The 23490-nt window shown below is 35.8% G+C and overlaps 1 protein-coding gene across 11 annotated transcripts in view; it reads left to right on the top strand.

Moving 5' to 3' along the window:
* Positions 1–23490, top strand: part of Pde1c (Phosphodiesterase 1c) — a 344920-nt gene that overhangs the window by 221547 nt on the left and 99883 nt on the right. For 6 of the 11 annotated variants that reach the window (XM_073964942.1, XM_073964941.1, XM_073964940.1 and 3 more), the window contains exon 2: positions 2128–2803. The exons of 3 other annotated variants lie outside the window; for them this stretch is intronic. In XM_073964942.1, the coding sequence (XP_073821043.1) occupies positions 2392–2803 (412 nt within the window). In that variant the 5' untranslated portion in view covers positions 2128–2391. The remainder of the gene's footprint in view (positions 1–2127; positions 2804–23490) is intronic. 2 more of the 11 variants (XM_073964935.1, XM_073964943.1) reach the window with 1 other exon arrangement.

Raw genomic sequence — 23490 nt, 5'->3', positions numbered from 1 at the left:
CCAAAACAACATAAAATCCAACCAATTTAGCGGATTAAAAAAAATCGAAATTTTTGTCTGAAAATTGGTAAAATTTTTAATATAGATCTTATAGCGTTCTTCCTGGAAGGCACGTACCCCCAACGTAAGACAAATTTGGAAGAAGATTTCTTCATCTAGCCACTGATGCCAATTATGTTAATGTACGTGGTCAGATAACAGAGTTATACGCTAATATATCCATAGAAACCCTATTCTAGGACAGCTTTAGTCAGCGACCCACCATTTATAGTCTGGCACTAGATGGCAGCTGATTATAATACTGAATAATCTTAAACCTATGACCTACATTGGAAAATTATTCCCGAGGTGGGCATTGGTGGGCATCATGACTAAAACCTTAGGTCAAATTTAAGTATATGATCGAATTGGCATTACAAAATACACTAAGAAAATATGGAGCTAACCAGAATTCCACAACACGCTAAAACATTATTTTTTAATGAAAATTAAGCTATTACCTCCTCCTTCAAAATCTACTATAATATTTTGGTATGCGTATTAGTTTCGCGATATTTTGAATATATTTACTTGCACTTAAAATATAGGTTGTACTCACAACAAAAAATATTAGTCAAATGTTCCGACTTTTGAAGCTATTCTTAAGAAGATCGCGTTCGAATGAACCAAAGACTAATATATTTTTAAAAAGGTCCATGTCATAGCTGTCAGAATTGCCAGATGTTGTACCAAAATTTTGAGATTCATTTTTTTATTTTTGGCCCACTGTGTTGGGGTCTAAAGCCATTATTTAAATGAGATTTTGTCCGTATGAAAATTAATATTCCCTCGCTAGCATATATGCTGAGGGTATACCAGTTGTATAATATATACACATTGAAATTATCAAAAAAGTAGCTCATCGCGTTACTGGTTTTAGACCCCCCTTATACTGACACACATTCACCCTTGCCGAACTTTAAAATACAAAATAAAAATTCTTATTGATTTTCCTAAAAATGGAAATTTATTAAGAGTAATATAAAACTAACTATTTAAATGGCCAAAGAGTTTAAAGATTTTTTGTGGGCTAACCTAAAAGTTTTGAAAAGCGACAATAACGATTTATTTTATTTTTTTTATACCATCATAAAATCAAAAGTCACTTCAATGTTCGTAATCCATGGATACAAACAACACTTGCCAATCAATGATTTAAAACTTTAACATTTGTTTGTCTGACCCTTATGTTAATGATGCCGTCCTTACCCTTGAGCAGTAGACATCGTTTTGAAAATAAACATAAAGTAGAGACCCAAAAAACACAAATTTAATGGTATGCCATGACATAAAAAAGTTTGTGTCCAATGCTTAACAGAGCTTAATGTATTTTCTATAAAATGTATTCATTGATATAAATTCAAAATGTGTTGTGTCCCGCTCCACCGTGCATTGGACTAAACAACAAATTCGTTCTTCTTCTTCTATGAAAGGTCCTTGTTATGCAAATGTTCTACAATGATTAACATACACTTGACTGATTTTATTGTATGTGTGCATTTATGCAGACACATGTTCGCGATCACAATCTAGAAGTTGCTTAGGTGTATGTGTGATTATAAATACAAATGTTTTCCTTTCACTTGTAAGGGTTTTAGTTTTTCTTTTTTTATTTTCTCAAATGCAGCGAACTTTAAAAAAGTCTAACGTTTTTTTTTCTGTCCTGCTTCAATCATTCACACAATTGATTGTTAAAGGTGGAATATTTCACACAATATTTAAATTTAATTTTAGCAAAACATATCTTATCGATATAATTGAAGAAATATTGATTTGTCGAAACTAGAAAGATATTTTTAATATATTTGATTTACAAAATTATAAACGCATCTTTTTCACAAATCAATTTCAACTTCAAGAAAGCTCGTTCTATGTGAAATGCATATCTGTTATTTTGAGAAAAATGTCAAAGAAATTTATTAAGAGTGCTTTCCCTTACACAAAAAAACTCGAAAATTTATAAATTAAATTTGAAAAAAAAAAATGCAAAACTTGTAGATTACTGCAGGTTCTAGCACAGCACATATGTCGGATTTGAGGACTTATCTATTTTTTATTATTTATTTACATGCTTTTTTATTATTTTAGTTTATAATTTTTCAAAATTTCAATAAAGAAGACAAAAAGTGAAATGAAACAAATAAATAAAAATAAATAAAAACTCCATAGACTTCATAAATAAAAACTCCATAGACTTCATCAGGTGTTATCGACAACTATGGTACACGGACATTTTATTCGTTAAATTACATCGCCGATTCGTTCGATTAAATTCGAAAAAATGGACATAAAATAAATTTAACAATCGTCGCGACATAAACTGTGAATCCGCATAACCCCTTTTAAAGGAACATGACCGACAAAATGGATTCATTAAAACGTCCCGAAAAACCTCAGACATTGGATGGTATACAATCTCGAAAATCTCTAAATGATAGCAATTCATCGGCAGTATGTTCTGATGTGCTTGTCAGTCATAATCGGTCGCGAACGCGTAATGATATCGTTGCAGAATCACGTTCACCACGTGATCATTCGTCGGATGGTGTCATGAGTACCGAAGCTGTAGGTGGTATAAATGAATTTGAAAATAATGGTGAAAATACTCCTCGTCGTGAAAGTCTTAACTATGACGACACTAGTCCGAACAGTCAAAATTCACTGGCCAAATCGATAATGGGCCGATCAATGCGTCTGCCCTGTAGTGTGGGTGCAACGACACGTAAATGTGTTTTAACCTTAGATGGGTATTCTTATGTAATAGGTAAGTAAGAAATAAAATTATTGGAAACATCTTTATCAAATCGTATTGTAACCGTGGTAGGGAACGAAAATATAACTTTCCCCAATAATTATGATGAGTTAGAGGATTTTCAGATTTTTTACCCTTTTTGACGAAGTGTTACGGAGGAGGTACCTAAAATAATGTATCGATATAGTCCATTTTGGAAGTGGATCTTATTTTGGGAGTCATTTCTCTTCGATATACATCCCGCACACCGGTGATTTCAGTTGATCACCGTATAACTTTGAACTATTGGACCACTTGGTCAGGAAGCATGGACTTGACCACTAAAACGCATAATATGGCTGTAAACAGAACCAAAGGATCTTCGAACAGATCCTAAACTGCATTTAAATAAAAATGTTCAACTTTTGTGGTGGAGGTACCCTAAGGAGAAGACCGATAGGGAAGTTAAAGTAAATTAGGACAAAATATTAGGAGATTCAAAGTTTAGATTAAATCGGTCGCTCCGTTCAAGATAATCGTGCGTATAATTTTTGTGAAATTGTTACACTTTTGAGGAGAAGAACCGAAAGGAGTGGACAAATGGCTCTTCTTTGAAATTGAACTAAGTTTGGACCAAATATTACGAAGCCATTACGTGTCCCTGAAAAACTTGTACCTTCGTTATGGTGTTAGCGAATACATGTAGTTACAAAAAGAACAAACGTGATTCGAGAGCAGGCCTTAAACTGCATTTTTGCGAAATTTCGTGTGGGAGATACCCGAAGGTGACGCACTGTATTATAGCTGCCATGACGTAAAGCATGAGTTTGGCTGCGGATTCGTAGTTAGTTGGAGGCTAAAACATCTGGTATCAAGCTTCACCCCAGTGAATGAAAGACTTGCTGCAATTCGAATAAAAGCTAAATTCTTCAACATCAGCTTTATTTGCGCTCATGCTCCCACTGAAGAAAACGACGAACAGACCAAAGATATATTTTACGAGCGCTTAGAAGAAACATATGACCGTTGCCCTGCCCATGACATTAAAATCATTCTAGGCGATTTTAATGCCAAAATTTGAAAGGAGAATATCTTTGGCCCAACAGTCGGGAAATTCAGTCTCCACAGTGAAACATCTGACAATGGTATGAGGCTGATAGACTTTGCAGCTGCAAAACACATGGTAGTTAGCAGTACCAGGTTTAATCATCTTGATATTCATAAGGGTACCTGGCTGTCTCCAGATCAGAAAACGAGAAATCAAATTGATCACGTTGTGATAGATGGAAGACATTCATCGAGCGTGTTGGATGTACGATCGTTCCGAGGCGCAAACATTGATTCGGACCACTACCTTGTTGCAGCAAAGATACGCACCCGACTAAACGTAGCAAACAAAGTACGAACAGACACAACACGAAAGTTAGACATCGGTAAGCTGCAATCACAACATATAGCCACAGCATATTCCACTCAACTAGCCCAATTGCTTAATCGAAGCACTCCTCATCCCGATAACATAGCCATGCAAACAGCCGCATAATCCATACTTGGATACCAGAGACCTTCACCAAGGAATCCATGGTATGATCAGGAGTGTCGTGCTACCACCGAAGAGAAAAATGCGGCATATAGGGCTACTTTACAATCAGTAGCAACGCGTAGCGCACGAGAGAGGTATCGGGAGAAAAGGAGAGAGGATAAACGTCTTTTCCGCAGGAAAAAGAGAGAGATGGAAAAGCGGAAGTGTGAAAAAATCGAGATGTACAGGAGCCAGAATGAAGTCCGAAAATTCTACCAAAGAGTCAAGCATCAAACTGATGGCTTTGGTACAGGCACATCCTCCTGTAGAGACCAGCAATGTAATTTGGTAACTGATACAGATAGTGAACTCAGGATATGGAAAGAACATTTTTCAAAACTGTTGGTATCCAATAACAGCGAAGACGACGAAGATACCACAGTCCCAATCCCAGAAGATGGTATTGAATGTATACCGCCCAGCCAAGATGACGTAAAGACAGCAATAAATCGGCTGAAGAATAATAAGGCAGCAGGAGCCGATGGCTTACCAGCCGAGCTGTTCAAACCCGGAGGCGACACGCTGATAAGGTGTATTCATCAGCTAGTTAGCACCATCTGGCAAAAAGAACGAGTACCCGACGATTGGAACCTGAGTATCCTGTGCCCCGTCCACAAGAAGGGAGATAATACTGTATGTTCTAACTATAGGGGCATAAGTCTACTCCCTATTGCCTACAAGATCGTGTCAGGGATATTGTGCGAACGACTAAAGCCTATGGTCAACGAGATAATTGGACCATACCAATGCGGCTTTAAACATAGCAAGTCCACCATTGACAAGGTATATACACTGCGGCAAATCCTGGAGAAAACCCAAGAGATGCAGATCGACACCTACCATCTTTTTGTCGATTATACAGCAGCCTTCGACAGCCCGCTGCGTTCAAAGGTATTCCAAGCCATATCTGAATTTGGTATCCCCGCAAAGCTCATCCGGCTTTGTAAAATGACTTTAACGGACACGAGGTCCTCAGTTAAAATAGGAAAGAACCTCTTCCAAGAGTTTGGTACTAAAAAAGGTTTCAGACAAGGAGATAGCCTTTCGTGTGATCTCTTCAACATCCTGCTGGAAAAGGTTATACGAGAGGCAAACGTCAAAAGAAGTGGCACAATCTACACCAATAGTCACATGTTACTTGCTTATGCTGATGATATAGACATCATGGGCCGATCAGTAAAGGAAGTAACTGATACCTTTAGGAAGGTCGAAGCAGAATCTGCGAAAGTGGGTCTGGCGGTAAACGGCGAAAAGACCAAATTGATGGTGTCGACGCGCAAAGCGTCCATAGAGCTCGGACCAACTGTGGAAGTTGGTACCTACAATTCTGAGGTAGTAAAATACTTCGTCTACCTCGGCACCTCCGTAAACACAACAAACGACATCAGTTGTGAAATAAAAAGAAGAACTGTATTGGCCAACAGATGCTACTTTGGTTTAAGTAAGCAGTTTAAAAACAAAGCCACATCTCGTCAAACAAAAATAACACTATACAAAACGCTGATACTACCCGTGCTAATGTATGGCTCCGAAGCCTGGGTACTTGCGCAAGCAGACATGGCAGTGCTTGGTGTGTTTGTGAGAAAAATTCCTTGAAAGATCTACAGACCAATCTGCGTTGACGGTGAATATCGACGTCGCATGAACCACGACCTGTATCTGCTATACAACAACATCAATATTGTTAAACTAATCGAGATGCAGCGATTGCGTTGGCTAGGCCATATCATAAGAATGAGCGATGATGAACCCGCTAAAAAGGCGTATAAAAACGGACCGCTTGGCGGTGCACGCAGAATTGGCAGGCCAAGGAATAGATGGTGCACACAAGTGGATGATGAGATGAAAAGGCGCGGTATTCCAGAGTGCGGCTCAACAAATAGAGAGAAATGGAGATTTTTTCTTAGTTCGGCCTATGGAACAAATGTTCTGTAATGGGCCAGCTAAGTAAGTAAGTAGATACCCGAAGGAGATGACATATATAGTCCATATTCTAACCTTATCTATGTCTCGTATGCATATTACGATGTGCAAAATAGTTAACCTGCGCACGATTTTAGGGAAATTTTTTGAAATTCTGTGGGGAAGGTACCTGAAGAAGTGGACCAATATAGCTCGTCTTCGAACTAAACCTAAGGTTGGACCAAATTTTGGACGAATCTCATCTATATCTGTTAACAATTTTACGATGTGCAAAGTATGGGTCAAAGTAGCTACTACATTCGAGAGTTATCATGAGCACAATTTTTCCGAAAAGTTTTCAACTTTTGTGGGGAAGGAACCCATAGGAGTGGACGGGCCATATCGGTCTTATATATCTTTGAACTTAAACTAAGTTTGGACAAAACATTGCGAGACCCGAATCGATTGATCCATTCCAGAGTTAACGTGCGCTCCAACCAGCCAGACAGACACACGGACCTGGTTTAATCGACTCTAAATGGTCTGGAACGGATTTCGTTCACATACTTGGGGTCTAAAACCATTATTTTGATGAGTTTCGATGGTATATACCCTCGTTAGCATAAATGCCGATTAAAATATTGTTAAAAAAATGCTTAAAAATTCTCAGAAATATCAATTTAAGTTTTCTGGCAAAAAAATTTTTCGGCGCTAAGTGGGTTAAATACTAAATTCTTACTTTCTATTAAGAATGATTACAAGAAGAAACTCCCGATTTACATTAAACGATTTTCCTTGCGGCAATTTTTCTCGTTCTCTTTTAAACTTGCCTCTTGCGTTTATACAAGCAATTCTGTTTCGGCAAGTTTTGTTTTCAAAACATGGGAAATAAAGTCAAAAACGAAAAATAAAGAAAAAGGATTGCCTGAAAATTGCCGGTACGAGCAATTTTTTTCCACTTCCTTGCCCCTTACGTATCTCTCCTACAAACTGAGACTTGCCGCAAGTAAACTCGCCTAATGTAAATTGGGACAAACATATCAAGTTCCACAAAACTACGCTACAATGTTGTCAAACAAAATTACAAGGTCACAATCAAAAAAATTCTACACGTTATTAAAAACAATAACTTTGAAAAAAATGGTAGGTTGAATTCAATAGTATGGGCATTACTGTTCCAATTTGATCCCAAAACCAACATTTTATACTACGTACTCAAACAAAACTAATATTTTCCATTGTGTAAATACGTATATAACTCAACCACTTCACTGTGAACACACTTTTGTGGAAGTATGCGCCGAAACAATTACTGGTCATAATTAGAAATGATAATTGTTTTGGTGTTGTCATTATTACGATTTGATGGTAAAATTAACACCAGCATCAACATAAATACATAAACACACACACACATGAATACAGCACAGTAACAACAACACAACTAAATCCTTTAATGCGGGTGATTATGGACTTGCCAAGCTTAGTAACAGCGCATGTAATTATGTACTCGCCAGGGCGGTACCGGAAGGCAAGCTCGCAAGCGTAAAGTATACTGACTGTACTTAGTGGTAATTAAATATGCAATTCTGCTGGCAGGTATAATGAGTTAAAATTAATTTATGCTATTCCAACAAAACAGCACAGTAGAACAGGATAATGGAAAATCTCAAGAAAAAGATTTTAAATTAGCATTTGTTTAAATAATAAAACATATTTTCTTCTTTATGTAATATAATAATTTCACTCTTTTCTTAATTTTCTTCTATTTCTAGGTAAGTGTTTCTGTTTTGGGCATATTATGGCACCATGTCTGTAAGTAATCTCCACAAGTTTACCCACTTCTGTTTCTTGCTTTCCTTTTTAATATAAAAATCTTTTAATTTTGCTTCAACTCGCAATTATGAATTTCAAATGAAAAGGTCATTTGTAAGTGTCGACCCTTCTGCGTCCTCTTGATACAATTAAATAGAGCAAACAGACCTTTCCGATAATAAACATTTGCAAGCCTGCACGTCCATTTGTTTGTAGTAGAGATTTTGTGGCACTTTTATACCCTTTAAGATGTCCTTTGGCCATCGTAAATAATGGAGTTGGCGACATTTTTAGGGAACCTTGTTACAAGCTAACCAATGCCTGTCTCCTGCAAACAAGGCATTTTTATCTCAAATGAAACTATTATGGGTATTTTATTAAATGTCGTTCTCTGTTTCGCATTCAGTGTGACCCACTATGGTTGGCCACTGTTGGTTTCTTTCAAGAGTTTGTTGTTTATTTAAGGCTACAGAGAAAGTTCGAATGAAACGTTACACGTTTAAGATTATTTATTGTGCGTTTGCATGTACTCTGACTTTAAGGTATATTTTGCCAATGGCACAGAATACGGAAACACAGGAGGCATTTGGTAAACACACGGTAACGCCAACCCTTTTCCGCATTAAAAAAACAACAACTTTAATGTGTTCTTTACCCTCAAATGTTGGTCGGCAAACATGACTTTTGCCTACTTAGGAATTTTTACTTTGTTAAGATAAAACAAAGAAACAATTCAGTATCTTAAGTGCAAACGAGGCATCTTTGGTTCTATAGATATGGAAACACCCCTAACACACTTCGTTTATCCACTACTAGTATCTGCAGAATTTTTTTCCTTTTCAACATCTCTTACAACCATTTTATCCTAATGAAATGAGAGTAACTAAAAGAAACAATGACAAAATTATGATAATGACACAATTATGGCCATATGAATGTCATAAAACGCTCTTTGTTAGTGGTGCAAGGATATCCACAGAGTCATGGGATTTCACTGGAACATGCCATTAATTAATTAAAAGGACCTCTTTAATGTCTTAATACAATAGCAGCGACCACTGAGGTTCGCATTTGACCATGTGTAACCAGAAAAGATAATAACATTGTGGACACGTTTAATTACATCACGTATCTGTATGTGGTGTGGTGTGAGTACGAGTACGTATATAAATGAGTATGTATCCAACAAAACAAAACCGCTTATAACAGTTGTCAATACAATTTAATGGTCATACCTACAATATGTTACTGCAATTTGCGGAACATTGCTACACGACAAAATTAGTTTATCTTTCCATTATGTTTATCTCTTTTTAAATGAAATTCTTAATACGCAGCAAATTTCTATTAATAGGCAATTCATGAATATTTAATAATCGCATTAGGTTCTTATGTACACGTAACTGTAAATAGGATTACCCTATGCGTTTAAGGGATTAATTTCACATCATATGAACATAGCAAGATGAAAGTAAAAAATTCACAACAGCGGACTACATACAGTCTGTCGCAAAAATTAGTATACACCGTTGAAACCAAAATGTATTAGGGATAAATATCACTATAACTAATTGAAAACAACAAACAATTAGTTTTATTTGATAGACAAGAAGGTTGTCTTCCGTAATAACAATAAAAAGTGCGCAATATTTGCATACATTAGCAAATGTACGGTTCGAATCCCAAAAAGGCCAAAATTTATGTCGCAAAAGTTAGTATACAACGGAGAATCCTCGTGGAACTGTGTAAAAAATTCTTGATATTTTAGAACAAAATGAAACTAAATCTGTACTTAAGATCATAAAGAGCATATTAATTGGTTTTAATGGCAGTTATAGTACTTATAATGACAAGTCCAACGTACACTGGATCGTAAAATCCACAAAAAATGGTCATCTACAAATACAACAACTGTAGTAACAAAATTCCGGGTGTTATGTCCTGTTTATGAATTCTAAAGCCATGAAATGCTCAGAAAAGCTCTTAAGTTTCAATATGGGTGATCTTAATCGAGTTTCGGCTTGTCCTGTTAGAAAAAACGGGAATTTCATGAAGGAAACCCATACTTTTGAGGCCATTGTCCCTTTGAAACATATAATAATCCTTAATCCTTACACATAAGGAATTTCCTTTTGAGTTAATTTTATCATAAATGTTGCCCCTTTTCATATTCCCACCAAAAGTAAATAGTAGGAGAACCTCAAGGTCCGTTGTAAGCCCTACAGTTATACTGTCCTACCGGCCTTTCAGCAGTATCGGACATGCTTCTCGTTTCCCTAGTGTATAATTTACTACTAATGTCTAATGAACTACTTCTAACTGATCCATTTAGTTGTATTTTGGTCCTAAGTGAAGCGAACACAGCTTTTCAGAACGTTTTTGCACAATCCATGCGTTATAACAGCAGAGAAAGCTCTGTATTACAATTTTAAATTAGCTATCATATCCTTCTTTGGTGGTGGAATATCACTGTAGGGCTTACACCAGAACTTGAGGTTCTCCTTCTATTTATTTTTGGTGGGAATGTGAAAAGGGACATAATTTGTGAGAAAATTAACTGAAAAGGAAAGTCGTTATCAGTAAGGATTAAGGATTATTACATGTTTCAAAAGGACAACGGCCTCAAAAGTATGGGTTTCCTTCAAGAAATTCCCGTTTCTTCAAAAGGAACAAGTCGAAACTCGATCAAGATCACCCCATATTGAAACTTTAGAGCCTTTCTGAGCATTTCATGGCTTTAAAATTCATAAACAAGAGATAACACCCGTAATTTTGTCGCTACAGTTGTTGTATTTGTAGATGACCAATTTTTGTGGATTTTACGATCCAGTGTACGTTGGACTTGTTACTATAAGTACTATAACTGCCATTAAAACCAATTAATATACTCTTTATGATCTTAGGTACAGATTTAGTTTCATTTTGTTCAAAAATATCAAGAATTTTTTACACAGTTCCAGGAGGATTCTCCTTTGTATACTAACTTTTGCGACATAAATTTTGGTCTTTTTGGGATTCGAACCGTACATTTGCTAATGTATGCAAATATTGCGCACTTTTAATTCTTATTACGGAAGACAACCTTCTTGTCTATCAAATAAAACTAATTGTTTGTTGTTTTCAATAAGTTATAGTGATATTTATCCCTAATACATTTTGGTTTGAACGGTGTATACTAACTTTTGCGACAGACTGTATATGTTCATATGTAATATTCTGTAAGGTATGGAGACATATTTTTTAAATATATTAAGTTCAATAAATTCCCAACAATATTTAATTTAGCAAATAATTTATTATATCAACTGCCTTGAGGAAAACAAATTATTGAAAAAGAAAGAGTAAAGTTAATTTCGGCCCAGCCTAACTTTTCAAACCCTTCACCATGAAATATTCGTAATTAAAATATAATAATTGCCTTTTTTCTGTTACGACATTACCTACATTAGGGTTATCACCTTTTGGCATTTTTCTCAAAAATGATTTCCTGTACTGAGAATGAATGAATTTTTGCCTATTAATGAAATTTTATTATAAAAAAGCGTTCCGCACAAACAACATTGAAAAAAAAAATTGAAAAAATGTTTTTTTTCTCAAAAAATATTTTCTTTTGCACGAAAGAATGACCTTCGGCCTATTTATAACTAAAATTACTTTTTTCCATTTAAATATTGAAAAAGATCCCGCACAAACCACTTTTAACTTTAATGATATATGAAATAAAGTTATATATAATATAAAATTATATACATATATGTAATAATACGATGATAAAGTTAGTGAGAAACAAACGGTTATGTCATTTTGGTTACGTCGAGTGCCCCTATACCTTCTTTATTCGTATCTGCTTACTGTGACTTCAAAAAAAATTTGAAAATATCTAAAAAATAAAAACTTTTAAAAGCTTTTTTTAGATTACTTTATAAATAAGATTTTATGTAATCATAGGTAAAAACTCATCAAAATATCATGCAGGGATACGAGGTTGTAAAAAAGTCATAACCCTAACCTACATATGTCCATAATTTGTGGTGGGAAAATTTTCTGACCAGTGGAAACCATAAAAGCCAAATAACATACAAAAGGTGGAAATGTCGAAAGACACCTTCACAATATCTGAAATAGGGTGGTACCGTGATATGGGCGTTACTCCAAAACGTTTCGTGGCATCTAGCTGTCAAATTACAGCTATTTCGGTTAAAAATTTTAGCTAAAATCCTCAAAATATCGAAAATCGGTAGATACCGTGATATGAGGGCTAAAACCAAACATGGACCTATGCTAAGTTTCGTGGTCACAGAGAACAAATTACAGCTAGTTCGGTTAAAAATTGTAGCTAAAACCGTCAAAATAGCGAAAATCGGAAGGTATCGTTATTTGGGGGCTATACCAAAGAATGGATTTATGTTGACGATATTTAGTGAAGAAGTTAGTGACCACCGAGAACCTCAAACGTCAAATTACAGGTATTTCGGTTAAAATTGTAGCTAAAACTTTCAAAATACCGGATCGGGAGGTACCGTTATATAGGAGCTGTACCGAAATATGGACCTATGTTGACGATTTTGGACAAGTTTCGTGACCACAGAGAACCTCAAATACCAAATTACAGCAAGTTTGGCTAAAAATTTTAGCTAAATCCTCAAAATCGAGATTTATCGTTATATGGGGGCTATACCAAAACATCGATCTATGTAGATGATATATAGTGAACAAGTTTCGTTACCACTGAGAACAACAAATGTGAAATTACAGCTAGTTCCGTTAATTTTTTTGGGTAAAATCCTTAAAATACCGAAATTCGGGAGGTACAGGGACTATACCAAAACATATATCTATCTTGACGATTTTTAGTGAAGAAGTTTGTGATCTCAGAAAACCTCAAATGTCGAATTCGGTTAAAAATTGTGGCTGAAACCCTCAAAATACCCACAATCGAGTGGTTCCGTTATATGGAGGCTATATCAAAACATAGACATATGTTGACAATTTTTGGAAGACAAGTTTCATGACCACAGAGAACCTCAAACACAAAACTATTTGACAATTTTGGTTGAGAAATGGTGGAACCACTAGGAGCCTTAAACGTAAAATTACAGCTAGTTTGGTTAAACGTTTTAGCTAAAATCCTCAAAATATGGGGGCTATAACAAAACATACACCCATGTTGCCAATTTTTTGTGGAAAAGTGTTGTGACACTAATAACCATAAATGTCAAATTACAGTTAGTTTTGTTAAAAAATTAGCTAAAATGCTTAAATATATACCGCACCGTTATGTGGGGGCACTAACAAAACGTGGGCATATGCAGACGATTTTTGGAGGGCAAGTTTCTTGACCACAGAGAACCTCAAATGCCAAATTACAGCAAGTTTGGCTAAAAATTTTAACTAAAATTCTCCGAAAATCGAAGAGTGCCGTTATATGGGGGCAATACCAAAACATGGACCTATGTTGACAATTTTTGGTTGAGAAATGGTGGAACAACTAAGAGCCTTAAACTTAAAATTACAGCTAATTTGGTTAAACATTGTAGCTAAAATCCTCAAAATACCGAAAATGGGAAAGTACCGTTATATGGGGGCTACACCAAAACGAAGGCCGATATAGCCCATATTCGAACTTGACCTGCCTATAGCAAAAAGACACCCTGGTACAAAAATATAGCGTTCTAGCTCAATTATTAAAGCCGATCGAGTGATTACAACAGATGAACATGGCTATATCGACTCAGAATTTTATCCTGATCAAAAATATATATATATACTATTTAGGGTCGCAAAGTATTAATTCAATGCGTTACAAACGGAAAAAAACTTAATATACCCCCCATACTATAGTTGGGGGTATAAAAACTTTGATCGCAATGTTTACATGTATTTCCTGAGTATTTTGCAGTCCTGTAAAACTTCTCTACCACTTGTGTCGTTAGACACGCCAGTCGGTATTTCAGAATCCCATTTTTTTGGTCAAAACCCCAGGTTTTTGTCATCACCTATTTCTGATTTATATTCGGAATTCGGTAATAAGCGACCATTTGCTTCGAAGTGCTTCTTCCACGAACAACATTCGTTATATTTGGCTCTATTCGGATTCATACGCAAAGATCAGTGATTCGTCCCCTATAATGATTTTATAAAAAAAAGTCTTTTGAAGCAGAGCGATAGTATTTTTTTCCAAACTTCTTTGCACCAATCTACACGAGCAGGGTTTAAAAGCCAGCATCTAAAAACATTAGCATCAGCTGTACACTTCAACTGCTACACAATATTCACACACACGGCTAAATGAGCAACCGAACGCATATTTATTTTTGTACATTTTTGCTTATTTAGTTCTTCACGCCTAATCTTTTTTTCGTTAGGCATAATCGACAACCACGCTACATATTTAGCAGTCGGCTGACCATTCGTCGCAGCGAATTAGCCAGAGTTGCGAATTAGTTAGAGTTGCCAACGCAGTAATAAACAAGTGAGCAAAGGCTATAGTCGGGACGGGGCCGACCATGTGATACCCTACACCACTACCCCTGTGCATAAGCTTTTCACTGGTAAACATTTCTTTTAGGGACTACCACCAAAAATAAACCGACTACCACCAAAAATAATATGCCTCTTTGTCTCTGGGACCCCCATAAGCAACCAAAATTTCGTGACCATCCAATCAAAATTACCATCTGTAACTTGATTACAAAAAAAGGAAGAATTGGATGCATTACCGACTATTGTGGTTTCTCCCTTGTTTGACCACCTTCGCCAACCTGTTTTACACCAATGCACAGTGGATCCACCCATTGGCCAAAAATAAAAAAATTAATGTCAAAATTTTGGTACAACATCTGGCAACACTGACAGCTATGACATGGACCTTTTTAAATATATATATTAGTTTTTGTTTCATTCGAACGCGAACTTCTCAAGGAAGCTTCAAAAGTCAGAACATTTGAGTAATATTTTTTTGTTGTGAATACAACCTAAATTTTAAGTGCAAGTAAATATATTCAAAATATCGCGAAACTAATACGTATAGCAAAATATTATAGTGGATTTTGAAGGAGGAGGTAATAGCTTAATTTTCATTCTTCTTCTTCTTTATTTGCTTATTCGATTTTCGAATATTAGCGATCATACAATTACATAGTTTCTATTTTCATTAAATGTTATTTATGATTTGACTAAAGAGTTCTCTATTTCGTGATGTGTTGATAAGGTGGTCTGCGTTATGATATCCGGTCCATTGCTGTATGTTCTTGAGCCAGGTTGTTTCTTTTCTACCTCTGGAATTTCTACCTTCTATATTTGCTAGGAGAATTAATTGGAGTTGTTTATATTTGGGATTCCTCATAATGTGTCCTAGGTATGCACTCTTTTGCTTTTTAATATGCGTTGTAAGTTCTCGGGTGCGGTTCATTCTTCTGAGAACCTCTTCGTTCGATATGTGAGCTGTCCAGGGTATTTTTTAGTGTTCTTCTGTAAACCCATATCTCAAATGCCTCGAGTCTTTTAATGTCTACAGCTTTAATAGTCCAAATTTCAACTGCATATAGCAATACTGACCAAATATAATTTTTAACGAATCTTGTCTTCGTTTCAATGTTTATGTTATGGCTTGTTAACACTTTTTTATATTTGGAAAACGCGTCCTTTGCCATCTCTATTCTGCATTTAATTTCTTTGCTGTTGTCCCATTCCTCATTAATTAGAACGCCTAAGTATTTAAAACATTTTACTCTTTCAATAGTAGAGATATGTATTTTTAATGATGTGTCCGTGTGCGAATTCTTTCTACTAATCACCATGAACTTAGTCTTTTGGATATTAATTTTTAGCCCATATTTTTCGCTATATTCAGTGAGTCTGTTCATAAGACTTTGTAGTCCCGACATAGTATCAGCCAGAATAGTGGTGTCGTCGGCGTATCGGATGTTGTTCATATATTTATTTCTGATTTTTATACCTTCTTGAATATTTAAATATGCTTCTTGAAATATTTTTTCAGAGTATATATTGAATAGTAGTGGAGATAAGACACATCCTTGTCGAACTCCTTTGGATATCATTATTTCTTCTGTTGTATCTCCGTTGACATCAATTTGGGCAGTTTGATGCCAGTATAAACTTTTTATGCATCTTATTTCTTTGTCTTCTATTCCAATAGACTTGATTATTTCGATCAGCTTATCGTGTTGTACCGTGTCAAAGGCTTTTTCGTAGTCGATGAAGCATATGAATACGTCCTTCTGAACTTCCCGACATTTTTGTATAAGAAATTGGATACAAAACAAAGCTTCTCGTGTGCCTTTTCCTTCCTTAAACCCGAATTGTGTATCTCCCATTGATTTCTCGCATTTTTCATATATCCTATTATGAATTATTTTAAGGAATATCTTTAATGTATGACTCATAAGGCTTATGAGTCTATAGTCACTGCATCGTTTGGCATGGCTCTTCTTCGGTATTGCTATAAATGTGGACTTCAGCCAGTCTTGTGGAAATTGTCCTGTGTCATATATATGGTTGAAAAGTTTGGTAAATAGTTGTAGATTGTTTCCATCAATGAGTTTTAATATTTCTGAAGGTATCTCGTCAGGCCCAGTTGCTTTTTTGTCCCTTAAAGATTTAATGGCCCATTCTACTTCAGAATCCGTTATGCTCGTTCCAGACAATATTTGCGTGGATTGATTTTCGTAGCATGATCTTTTATCATCTGTAAAGAGCTTTTGTATATAGTCTTTCCAAATTATTTTTTTCTCGCTAATTTCAGTCACTATTTCATTGCTCTCATTGTATAGTACAGCAGAAGTTGTTTTACGATATACACCAGCAGCTTCCTTTAATTTCTTGTGTAGGTTGTAATCATCGTGTAGGTTTCTCAATCTTTCTATTTCTTCGCACTGATTATTCAAATAAGCGGTTTTTGCAGCTCGTATGGCTGTTTGAATTTCTCTGTTGAGCTCCCAATACAGTTCGTAATTTGAATTTTTGTATTTTCGGCGTTCATCGATAAGGTGTAGAATTTCATCCGTCATCCAGTCCTTATTCTTTGGTTTTGTGTAGTTTCCCAGATCATGTTGAGATATGGTGTTTATGGTAGTTTTAACTCTTTCCCATATATTTTCAACCTCATCAGCATTAATTGTGTTCAGTTGCAAATTTAAGTTATGCGTTATATTACTTTTAATGAGGGGATTTGCAAGTTTTCCAATATCAAGTTTTTTACGATGTGTTTTTTTGGATTTAGATATAATCTTTGTGCACATATTTGCCATAAGAAGATTATGATCAGAAGGAACATCTGCTCCTGGGTATGTCGAGGCCTTCGTTATAGACGTAAAGTGGCGCGTATCTATGAGAATGAAATCAATTTGGTTTCTAATTGTGTTTCCTGTTCTATCTTGTGGCGATTTCCACGTGTACAGTCGTCTGGGGGGTAGGCAGAAATATGTGTTTGCTACTTTCATTCGGTGTTCTTGGCAGAATTCTATTAGTCTGTCACCTCTTTCATTTCTATTTCCCAATCCATACTGTCCACTTGTTCCTGGGACAGCGATGCTTCCTACCTTCGCGTTGAAGTCTCCCTGAACAATCGTTATTTCATGTGGTTTTGTCAGATTAAGGAGTTCACCAATTTCATTATAAAAGAGTTCTACTTCTTCGTTGGTTTTGTCAGCTGTAGGAGCATATACTTGCAAAATATTTATATTAAATGGCTTGGCCATTATTTTTATCATCATGGTTCTGTCAGATTTTAAAATAACACTTGTGATACATTTGGCAATATGGGCTTTGACAATTATTGCAACTCCGTTTCTATGATTTCTGTTAAGGTTTCCCGAGTAATAAATTTTAAAATTTTGGGATAGAAATTCACCTGCTTCTGGCCACCATGTTTCACATACGCCGAGTATATCAATATTATGTCTTTCCATTTCATTAAGTGTGTTGGCTAGTTTGCCAGGCTCGAATAAACTGCGGACATTCCATGTTCCAATTTTTAGTTTTTGTTTTGTTTTACCTCCGGGGATTCTTAGCACCCTCGAGTTACCGGAGATTGAGGGCCGTATGTTTTGTGTTGTATTCATAATTGCATGATTTTCAAGGGATGGTACATCAGTGGTTTCCCGTTGCCTTCTGATGGGTATATAGTTTTCCTTCTAGAATTCAGCCGCTCCTCTGGAGTACAGACGCTGTTTGCAGGCGCCCAATGTGGAAACAGACACTACGTTGCAATCGGGTTCCTTTAAGATGTGAGGCTGATTAGACCACAACATCCGATCCTAGCGTTGGGATTGCCAACAAAACCCGCTAGGCCGGGTCGCCTTCTCACTCTAGCTATCGACAAACGGTTGTCTGTACGATATTACCAGGGAATACTTGATTTAAAATCGGAAGTAGTGAGCTGCTTGGAAAATTCTGCAAATGAATCATCTCTGGCCATTCCCAAGTGAGTGGCGATCAGAGACTTTCCGTACCGAAGTACACATCTGAGAAGATCCCCATTCCCCTAATTTTCATTAAAAAATAGTTTTATAGCGTGTTGTGAAATTCTAGTTAGCTGCATATTTTCTTAGTGTATTTTGTAATGTCAATTCGATCATATACTTAAATTTGACCTAAGGTTTTAGTCATGATGCCCACCAGTGCCCACCTCGGGAATAATTTTCCAAAGTAGGTCATGGGTTTAAGATTATTCAGTATTAAAATCAGCTGCCATCTAGTGCCAGACTATAAATGGTGGGTCGCTCACTAAAGCTGCCCTAGAATAGGGTTTCTATGGATATATTAGCGTATAACTCAGTTATCTGACCACGTACATTAACATAATTGGCATCAGTGGCAAGATGAAGAAATCTTCTTCCAAACTTGTCTTACGTTGGCGGTACGTGCCTTCCAGGAAGAACGCTATAAGATCTATATTAAACATTTTACCAGTTTTCAGACAAAAATTTTGATTTTTTTTAATCCACTAAATTGGTTGGATTTTATGTTGTTTTGGAGACGGTTTTGTTTCCCTAAGCCTATTTTTGCATCAAAAGATAATCGGGACCTTTGTTCATGTCATTTTGTATTAACAGCATAAAACAATTCTTACCGTATACCCCCTCCAGAGGGGAAAGGGGGGAGAATGCTACGCTCGTGGTTTCTTAAAACACTCTTTGCAGCAGCACAAAGCTGTAACTGGCGCATTGGCTTGATTTTTACACTCTAAATATTTTTGGCCACTTTCTCCATACAAGTGGATCCACTGTGCAATGTAAAGGTAATATTTTCTTCTTCCATTGACAGGCTTTGCCGTTGGAATACCCCTACTAGAAGCCAATATATTCACGAAGAATAAAACTTTGAATTTGTCTCCAAATGGGGTTTTCCCCATTCCGACCCCTAAATATTATCCGACTATCACCAAAATCAATAGGCTTCTTCCTATGTGGGACCCGCATCAACTCCCAAAAAATTCTTGACGATCCGATCTAAATTACGACCTGTAGCGTGATTACAAACAAATCAAAAAATGGGATGCATTACCGACTATTGTGATATCTCTGTTGTTTGAGCAGCTACGACAACCTACTTTACATCGTTGTAAAGGTGATGTTTTCTACTTTCCTTGCCAGGTTTTGCTTTTGATATACCTCCTCAAGAAACAGAGATATTGGCTTTGAAATAAAACGTAGACCTTTTCTCCAAATAAGTTTTTGCCCATTCCGACCCCTGAATATTATCCAGATTTTGATTTTGGTATACCCCATGTAGAAGCTGAGATATTGGCTTTGGAAAAAAACGTTGTATTTTTATCCACCTAAGTTTTTTGCCCTTTCCGACCCCTAAATATTATCCGACCACCACCAAAATTAATAGGCTTCTTCCCCTCCGGGACCCCCATCAACATCCAAAATTTCGTGACGATCCGATCAAAATTGCGACCTGTAGCGTGATTACAAGGTTTAGATGGACAGACGGACAGACGGACGGACTGACGGACGGACACACATAGCCAGATCGACTCAGCTCGTCGAGACATTCATTTTGGTATATATAAGTATGGGTGTACGACCATTATTTCGATGCGTTACACACTTTTTGGCCAAAACCAACTTATAATACCCTCCCCACATAGTGGTGTAGGGTATAAAAAGATGTCATTTAATGTCAAAATGCTTCCATCATATGGTAGAACCTAAAGAATACTAATTATTATTGTTTAAAAATAAAAAAATATATTTTGAACGGCTTCGCCAAAAATTCACATGTCCTTTGAACGAAAAAGTGGAATTAATTATATCGTGATTTTTAATGCATTACACTGGTAACCCTGATCTCAAAAACAATTGTTTGCTGAAAACATGGCTAAGCCGTTGAAACTTTGTTGCTTATTCTCTTTTCTGATATGTGTTGATCATGTGTGCTGCAAAATATGAGTATGTGTGTCTGATGCTTTTTTATTAAAACGACAATATCAAATAGCATCAGCATCGCTAACAATATTTTTGTGAAATTTGTTGCTACATGTTGCCGTTGTTCATTGTTGCTAAACATATTTCGAAAAAAATTTAGCAGGCAAAGCTGCAAATATTCTGTGCTTTTGCTAATATGGCGTTAGCATTTTAAACGCTGTACACGAGCATTTTTTAAGCGATTGTCAAATTGTGCGGGATCCAACGGTGTCTCTATTTCATTTGACGATGTTGCATTATCAGTTTACCCAAGGCATAAATGTTCTCTGGCACAACGACCGTTCTTGGACGAGCTTCGTCTTCGAGCAAGAATCGACCACGATTGAATACATTGAACCAATTCTTCACAATGATATAAGGTGGTGTTTCATCCCTATACACAGATTTAAGTTCATCAATGCACTCTTGTCGTTGTTATCCACAGATTTAAGTTCATCGATGCACTCGTGTCGTTGTTATCCACGTCGAAAGTTGTAAAGAATGATCGGACGAAATGTTAACAAGTAAATTCCAACTTGAATTTCAAATCTCTGTGGACAACGCAGAACATCGTCGTACGTCAAACCGTACTGAGTACGTTTATCCTAAAAAGTGTCAGAAATATATATAGTAGCCCTCGTAATTGTCTGAAATTTGCCTGTTCGTATTTCCTACATAGAGGAAACCTTCTTTCCAAAATTTGTGGACATGGACTCACGTTTCGATATAGCCTCCACACAACTGTACCCCCAGATTTTAGGTGTTTTAATTATTTCTGTCAAATTAACAAAATTCAAATTCAAATTTGATTGTTTGTATTCTTAGGGGGTGACAGATATTTAATGCGACCTTATTTACCACAGATATCCGAACCATTTACTTAACTGCTTATTCAAAATAGTGCAATTTACATCGATTAAATGTTCATGATTGTATTGCTTTAAATTTTGTGGCTTTAAGAAAATCTTATCACCAGCTACCAACAAAATTCTTGTAACTTTGGTGTTAGCAGAGAACAAAAGAAAATTCTCATAAATATGGGGCGATACACTATCACAGTTTTCAACACAATAAAACTACGTTTTTTTCCTCTCCTTCTTTTCCTTTTTTTACTGCACACGCATACAAAATCTGAGTTCAAGCTAAGTGCAGATTTTGATGAAAGAAAGGAATAGAATGAATGCACAATAGAACAATGGAATACAATTTTTTGTTGGTTAGTTTTTATGATAAGCAATAAAGTTGTAGAAAATCGGAAAAACAATGGAATAATTTGTAAAAAAAGGTTTTTGTTAGGGAGAACGAACGTTAACACAAAAATATGTGAAATGCAATTTTGTCGCTCGAAAACCACGTTTCACCTACGTGCTGGGTTATGTGGGAGAAGTTGAGAATTGTTGTAAAGCAAACAAATTTAAAATTTAAAGCAGAAGCATTTCAAAAGATAATCAAGGATTTCAATTAGATTTAAAAGTTTTGCTTTGGTTTTATATTCTAATTTGGCTTTGGAAAGAGTAGACCCAGTTTTTCCAAAAGTAATTGTAAATAATGAATGTTGTTAACATTTCATATGAAATATCCACATTTTTAAAATTGTTTTTACAAAAAGAGAGAAGATAGCAGTTGAATAAAGCTTCTTAAAATATTTATACAGCAACTAGCGGACCCGGCGAACTTCGTCTCGCTATTAAGGAATAAAATTTCATACAAAAACTCAATTTTCGATTTTTCCAATTTTCCGACTTTTCCAGAGGGATTTTCCAAAATTTTCTTCCGTAAAGACCTTCTCCTCGAAAATGCGAATAACTGACAAAAAATTTACAGAAATCGGCCTAGCCGTTCTCATTTTATGAATTACTATACATTTTTTACACCATTTTTATATATATAGATTTAGTTTAGATACACAAAACTGGACAGGAAACTACACAAACGTTTATTTTTATTGTTACATATTCCCAAGAGCGCAATATTTTTTTGAATGCAGTTTATTTGCTTTTGCTCTGTATCTCAGGAAGAACTGAAAAATCCACAAAAATAGAATAACTAAAGATTTGTCATTTGTTCTGATCTCAACCACATGTTTTTGCATTGATACCAAATTTATTTTGCCAAAAAATGTCTTAAAACAATTCTAGCAAACCTAAACTGCTGGCCACACCCTCATTTGTTTTTACTGTCATGTGATATGTCAAATTAAATCCATGTGTCAATTGTACTTAATGTTAAGTGTTTACAGACCATAAACGCTGTCCTACCATATAGCCAGCCATACAACATTATATTCGTATTTCATGTTCTTCAAGATCTGGTCTTTATTTAAAACATAAAGATATTTGTTAAAGTCGTTTATCATTTTGAAATATAAATGGCAATTTCTATGAGCACACCAGATACAGGACACAGATATGTATGTCCGGTTATGGCCACAACAGTTGCTGCTGCTGCAGTAGATACATTCACTCAACCCTACACGTCTGCTCGTCAACGAAACGGAAACTGAAACTGAAATGCATCATGACAAATGGTCATACAGCAGGAACAAAGGACTCTATAACAAAATAATACAATTTATTTTCCACTGCATTGTGGATAAATGATGTTACAGATTGCGGAAAACGATTTAAGTGTACGAAAGCAAGGTTACTTAAGTCCTCCATAGCTTCTTAGAGGGAGATATTCGATAGCATCTCAAATGAAGAATTCAATTGCTTTTAAATTATAATCACCGCAGTCCTCTCCACGATTCACTTGTATGTTGTTGTTATTTGACAAAAATGTCATTAAGAACTGAATTATGAATTTGAAAAGTCTGTAACATATCTCTTGTTGGTGTCACTGATTTATGTCTTTGACATTTAATAGTAATGATGCAGGTAGGGATCAATATGTCCCCTTTTTCTTGAGCTTTAAGGATCTTTGAATGTACCAAAACTAAAACAAGTTTTGAAGCGGATCAACTTTTATTATTAGAATTTATCTTATGT

The sequence above is a fragment of the Musca autumnalis genome, unplaced genomic scaffold, assembly GCF_047663935.1.
Source record: "Musca autumnalis isolate F117 unplaced genomic scaffold, ASM4766393v1 scaffold_2, whole genome shotgun sequence".
Lineage (NCBI taxonomy): Eukaryota > Metazoa > Arthropoda > Insecta > Diptera > Muscidae > Musca > Musca autumnalis.
Note: the sequence above shows the minus strand (reverse complement) of the source record. Positions and strands in the feature narration are given on the sequence as shown.